Source organism: Perkinsus marinus, assembly GCF_000006405.1.
Source record: "Perkinsus marinus ATCC 50983 genomic scaffold scf_1104296975926, whole genome shotgun sequence".
Classification (NCBI taxonomy): domain Eukaryota; phylum Perkinsozoa; order Perkinsida; family Perkinsidae; genus Perkinsus; species Perkinsus marinus.
The window spans coordinates 430,828-437,316 of NW_003200605.1; the positions used below are offsets into that span (position 1 = coordinate 430,828).

The 6,489-nt window shown below is 51.7% G+C and overlaps 2 protein-coding genes across 2 annotated transcripts; both read right to left on the minus strand.

Annotated features, from left to right (window-relative positions):
* Nucleotides 1-705: 705 nt before the first annotated feature.
* Nucleotides 706-4,677, minus strand: Pmar_PMAR004552 (hypothetical protein; the record flags this gene model as incomplete). Its single annotated transcript, XM_002765048.1, has 1 exon — nt 706-4,677. One exon carries the CDS (start codon nt 4,675-4,677, stop codon nt 706-708), a length of 3,972 nt encoding a protein of 1,323 aa, XP_002765094.1.
* Nucleotides 4,678-4,733: 56 nt separating this feature from the next.
* Pmar_PMAR004553 (hypothetical protein) lies at nt 4,734-6,239 on the minus strand (the record flags this gene model as incomplete). Its single annotated transcript, XM_002765049.1, has 1 exon — nt 4,734-6,239. The coding sequence occupies one exon, from the start codon at nt 6,237-6,239 to the stop codon at nt 4,734-4,736; it is 1,506 nt and encodes a 501-aa protein (XP_002765095.1).
* Nucleotides 6,240-6,489: the final 250 nt, after the last annotated feature.

Here is a 6,489-nt window from a genome sequence, read left to right on the forward strand (position 1 = left end):
ATACTGACCAGAGGATGAGTCAGCGAACTGATGTGAATAAGCTACCCGAGCATTAGTCACAGAGTCAACTGCCTCATCTCTAGTCCCCCAGTATCAAGGGTAAGAAAAAAAATCGTACTGCTGGGGTGCTCCACATCCCTACAGCAGTCCTTGGAGTCTGCCATTCTATCATTGTAGCACTCACTGTTGTTGCTGTGCGCGACTAGAGTTAGTAGCACCTTACTTGAAGTAAACCGTAACGGACTTATCGCAAGCGACACGACGCGGTGAACTCTCAAATCAGTGCGAATAGAACGACAAACGCGATTACCACGGTACCAGTGATAAGCTCTCAAACCATGCTATAGCAGCACAGTAGAGATCTATTCACACCCATCCATAAGGACTAATAACTCAAACCGTGCCCATCAACCGATATATAGCTACCATAGCGTACTAACAGTCTAAGGGAATCGATACAACTAGTAATACATCCCCGTACCAATGTATAACCCGTATGACTGTTAGAGATACGGATAACCTTCATACTATTGTAGATTTACCAACACGGAAGACAAGTATACAGGTAAGAACCAACTGACAGATCCTTGCTAGTAGTAATCCACTCGAACGACTCGTATAACAGAAAGCGGCAACCCGCACGCACAACAATGGAGCAGCACGCATGCGACAGGCTGCACGCATACACAATGTCAGTGGAGCATCCTAATCCAATATACGCCCCCTCTGCTGCGACAGCGTGTGATTATGCAACAACGGAACAACATTGTAATGATGTTGCTCAGATTCTGAGCCATCGACGAAGCGGACTCTGATCAAACGACCTTCCTTAAGCACCGAAACTACATGAGCCAAACGAAAGCCAGGACTCAATTTTTTCTCAGGATGGTAGATCAGCACCGGGGCATCTTGCTCAATCTTCAACACTTTACCACGGGAGCTGGCATAACCCATAGACTTCGCCACAGCAAGGCGCATATCTCGAAATACATTAGTAAGGAAATATTGACGAGCCGCTTTCAAGCGACGGGTAATAGGAAATGATGACGAAGCAGCAGGTAACAAACACCCGCGCTTCCTAGTGAACCCCTTAGCCAGAAGATCGGGAGTTACAACAACACATTCGCCGGAGGGCTCATCAGAATTGGAGAAGTCTAACGGTCTCGTGTTCAGCAAGAATGTGACCTCGCGGCAAATGTCCTCCAAATCAACATGAGCTTGACGAACACGCTTACGACCCACATAACCAGCCTGCCCTCTCAAGAGCATCTTAGCAATGCGAAGACCCAAACCATGCATACGCTCTCCACCCCCGCTTTTCCATGGGGAACGCACCGGAAGCAACTCAGTCCTTCCACCAAGAGTGCGGTGCACCCCTTCGGAGAACTTAGCGGTTCGAAAATAAGAAGCTTGATCGCACCACATAAGGCTCAGACCTCCTTGCTCCGTCTGGACTCTAGTTAGGGCAGAAACAATGTCTCTCATGGACTCGCCGGTCGGCACCCAAGTTGAATGAAAGGTGTGCAAACAATACACCGTAAGTACTTTGGTGGTACCCTTATATCCCCGAATGTCTCCGAGAGCGAGGATATCAATGAAGACTTCCCTATAAGGCTCCCAAGATAAAGCTTGATCACGGTTCGGGCCCCCACCAGGCACCTGGTTCCACGTTCTTCGGGCTCTCAGCAGCTGACAGGCGAAGCAACTCTTCACGAAGCGCCGTGCCTCTGCACGCAAGTTGGGCACAAAGAACTTGTCGTACACGTTACTGACGGTGCTCGCCACTGTACTGTGTTTGCTAGCCCGGTGAGCGTCGAACAACAGCTTCGTACGGAAAGCTTGACATTTGGCACCCTTTCGAGGAACAACTGGAAGCAAGACATATCCACCATCTGCAGTACCATTGCGGAAGACATAAATACCGGAATCGGCCTCCCGTAAATAGGGTCCAGACGACCGAAGAGGTGGCTCGTCCATATCATCCTGCAATGACCGAATAAGGCATTCCTCATTTTTCTCTTCAAGCTCTTCCAGCTTCTCTTGTCGAGCTGCCGGCTTCAGCGCATTGAAGATTCTTCGCAAGAAGAGAAAATCTGCACTCACCCCACCGAGGTCCCAGTTACCCGCACAGAGGGTTTGAAGAATGGGCTCGGCATCCACGTCCTCGGGGTCGTCCACAAGATAGCTATTCAGGAGGCAATCGTTCGTCGGCATAGCAGCAAAGATCGAAACAACATCATCATTCTCCTGACCCTCCTCCCATGTGGACTGAGCAAAATAGCCCTCCATCTCCGAACTTAGAAGCCAGTTAGCCCCCAAAGTCTCGCTTCCTGGCTCGTCAAATACATCGGGACACCCGGCGATATCATCAAGGTCACCATGCAAACCATCGGCAAGGGAAATCCGTCTTCCAGAGGGCAAGGTAATAAACCGATCAAACAACCGGCTCAGCTCATCTGGCAAGACATTCTCCTGCCCTGCGATATGCTTCACCACCACGGCACCTCTCGTCAGAGCCTTCAAATGATCGATCTCATCTTTCATAGCATTCAGTGTCCGCACGACAGCTCGGCGTTCTAACGAAGATCGAGAGATAGACCCCCTGCCCTGGAGCCAGGCAACCGTGGGCTTGTTGTCAGAACATACCGTAAACTCTAGAGGTGGCAGCGGTCCAGCCATACTCGCTGCAAAATGCGAAAGTATGTCAACAGCGGCTTGTAGCGCCTTACAACAGGCCGCTAATTCACGACGGTTGCTATGGTAGTGCCTCTGCTGAGCCGTAAAGCGCCACGCCCCCGAGCCTATGAGATACCGCTGCGAATGTTCCGAACCCGGGACCTTTTTGAGGATGTGGATCACATATCCTGCACCAGTAGTTGCTGCATCAGATGCAACCTCTATTCTTATAGGATCCCCAGCACCTCTGACCGGGGTAGCATGATGGCATTCTTGTGGGGAGGCCGTCAACTCCGTGGCCCATTCAGCGAGTGCGAAAGCCGTGGCACGACCAACTTCATCAAGCCGGGAGAGGTCGCACGGTACGGTCCATTCTTCAGAAGCATACACACTCGCGAACCAGCTCCTCATAGAATCGGCGACAATCCGGTCAATGGCATGGCAGCCCACGCAGTCATAGGAGAGATTCCCACCAAGAGAGAAGATTAAAGCCTTCGACACGCCTGCCTTTGCCGGATCTTGCAGTGCTGCCAGTAAACGGGCAGCTTGTGTGTGGGCTGCCTTGAGCCTCTCCTGACGATTGCAGCTAGCCAATAACAATGTGCCGGACTGATCGAATCGCAGGGTGGCCCCGAGAAGATCCACTGTGTCTGACCATCGAAAAATGTCTGCCGGCAAACCGTGAGATACCAGTTCCTCCTTGACACGCTCTCGGCACTCCAGAAGAGCCATACACTGGAACTTTTTGGTGGTGATAGCGAAGCCGCATACCGTCAATACCCAAATGAGGCAACACACCGCTATAGCCCCTTGAATCCCACCGCAGAACACGTCGTCGGCAAAACAGAGTATCAACATAGCGATATTCACCATCGTTCGAAAATCATCGACCAAAGCACCCATAGTGTGCCGAAGGCTCCCCGGCCCCGTGGTTACACCAAAGATGCATCGTCGGCTGGTATACAGGAACTCTTTGACCATCAAGATAGCCATAAGCCCCACCCACCTAAGCTTATAAAAAGCCTTGGCCGCGTCGAAGACCCAGCACACTCCGGAACCACTCAGCCGCGCCGCGGCTATACACAGAGACACCGTGGTAGACGAACCAGATCCTTTCTCAAAGCGCTTGTTAGCTCGCCTCAGATCGACAACCAGTCGATCGCGACGCTTGTCCCCACCAGGTACCATAAACACGACCGCAGGGTCGAGAGCGGCATCCGTCATTGAACGAATCTCCTCTTCAGTGCGGCGCACCCACCAGCCGCGTCTTTCGTAGTCATCGACGATGTCGTCGAAAGCCCTCTGCTGATCTGGACTGAGACGATCATACGCTGCCTTAGCAAAGCGACGCGCAGAATCGGGTATATAAATAACGTCCTGGTCCACTGGAGGGGTGTCCAGGATAAGCCTATCAGGTGAGAGCGTGTAAGCATCCTCAGACGAAGCACATAGGTTCTGGTCCCAGCCCACCTGGTCAACCACAGCTCCAGATACCAGACACAGAGAGGTGCAATAGGTCGATTCCACAGGCAGTCCCCGAAGCTGGACTTGTCCTTCGCCACCGAGCACTGTCACTTGGAAGTCTCTCAGGAACGTTCGGCCCGCAATCAAGAATACTGACTCCGCAAGTGCACACGATGGAGTCTTTCGAAAGGCCGGAAGAACATAGAATCGACGATGAAACTCGGTGCTCCACTCCCTGTTCTGCCACATCTGCATTGTGCAAACGATCCAGCGTGTTACTGCGCACACCGACCCACCTGCCAACCGCACTCTGACGTTGCAAACACCCTCACTTTGATAATGGAGATTACTCTCCGGATCATATAATACAATAAAATCAAGGCCTGATCCAGTATCCAGCAAGGCACTGCATTCCATCCATTCTCCACCAGCCTTTTGCAAACGGCAGTCAAGTAAGAAAGCGGGTGGTACCAAAGCACGTCTTTGCTCCGGCTTGGACAAAGCGGCGAGAGTTTGGTAAGATTGCAATGACTTCATGTCGCACTGGAAGCTATCTACTCCAGACGTGAGTAGTTTTGGGCCTTGCTCAGGGCTTACTGAAAAGGGGTAAACACTTCGGCACGGATTCCTTCACTCTTCAAGCGAGAGATCACATCATCACGGCCGATTCCTTGCTTCAAGGCAACGATCCTGAAAATGGGATTACGCCGAAACCGAGTCTTCAGCGCAAAAGAACCGATCATTTCCGGGACCTTGGCCTTAAGCATGTCACCCCAACACTCGTACACCTTAATAAGAGACTCTTCTGGATACTGCGAGCTCCAGGTCTTCGCAGAATTTGGTGGTCTCTGTCCACCTACCTCATGCTTCAATCCACCGGTCTGTTTCTCGGCCAGCCCTGCCACCTTCAACTCGTACTCCTCGGCTTCAACCATTCTAGCAGCATCCACCTTGCTGACAACTTTCAAGGTTCGAACCGCTCCTTCCTGTCTTTCCAGGCGATTGAGAATGCTCAGTAAGGATTGATCCGAACCATCGAAGCTGACCGCGATAGGCCAGTCCGGTGAGTAGGCACCGAGGTTAGCAACACGATGAACTTCGGAGATCAAAGACGCCGCTCTCTGTGTCGGTAACCGGCTGACTAGGCTTTCGATAAACCCCCGCTTCTCATAACTATTCTGCGGCCCAAAAAGCCTAATCATCCTCGAGTGGAGCTTCCTTGCCTCAGCACAGAACTTGTCGACATCGGAGTACTTCAGATGAAGAATGCTGCTACGGTACTCCTCGATGAGGGTCTCGCGCTTTGCATGAGTGTCCAGCAAAACCTTCTTAACGGGACCCCACGCATGATCATACTGCTCGGCTGTATCAGAGGCCAGGTCGAAGATATCTTTATGCTGCCCAAGGGTCCCCAAAATCTTCATAACAACATTCAACTGCAAGCGTGATACCGGGAAGAAGTCGTCACCTATCCTGCGCCCCACCTCCGCTTCTTCTAACATTCTCTCACATAATCGGAGATGATGTTCCAAGGAGAACTTGTCCTTGAGCTTGGGTAAGTCAATCTTAGTAATAGTCTGCGCGGTGATTGCCTTACTGGTAGACACCTCAGGGGCCAACGGTGGGGTCGCATGCATGATTCCACCTTCCTCTTTAGCCTTGTCCTCTCCTCGATGTTCCACAGGACGCAGAGCTGGTGGAGTTGCGGGCGGGTTCGAGCTGGTCGTTACCCACCCTTCGTCATCGCTCCCCACCGTCCCCGGTAACACGTCGAATACTGTAGCATACTCCACCGCCTCCTCTATCTTCTCGAGGGCTCGACAGGCCTTATTCGCATCGGTCCAGACGGCTGTCTGATATGTAAGGGTCTGATGGCGCTCCGCTCCCTCAACACCCTCAAGGTGCTCCTCGGCGATCTGACGACGAGTATCCTTAACAACATTATGAGCCAGAGTTCTCTTGCGACGGAAATTCGATAAGGTCTGCTTAATCCGGTCTAAGCGAGCATCCTTAGCCAACTGAGTCAACTCGGCCCATAAATCCTGGTCTTCGAAATCTTCGGCCCGTGGGACCAACTTAGTGTAGTCAGGTGTCGCCATATTGTAGATTTACCAACACGGAAGACAAGTATACAGGTAAGAACCAACTGACAGATCCTTGCTAGTAGTAATCCACTCGAACGACTCGTATAACAGAAAGCGGCAACCCGCACGCACAACAATGGAGCAGCACGCATGCGACAGGCTGCACGCATACACAATGTCAGTGGAGCATCCTAATCCAATATACCACCATATGAAATCCCTATACAATCGGACAGTGATCCTGCAGAATCAACTGCCTATCGGA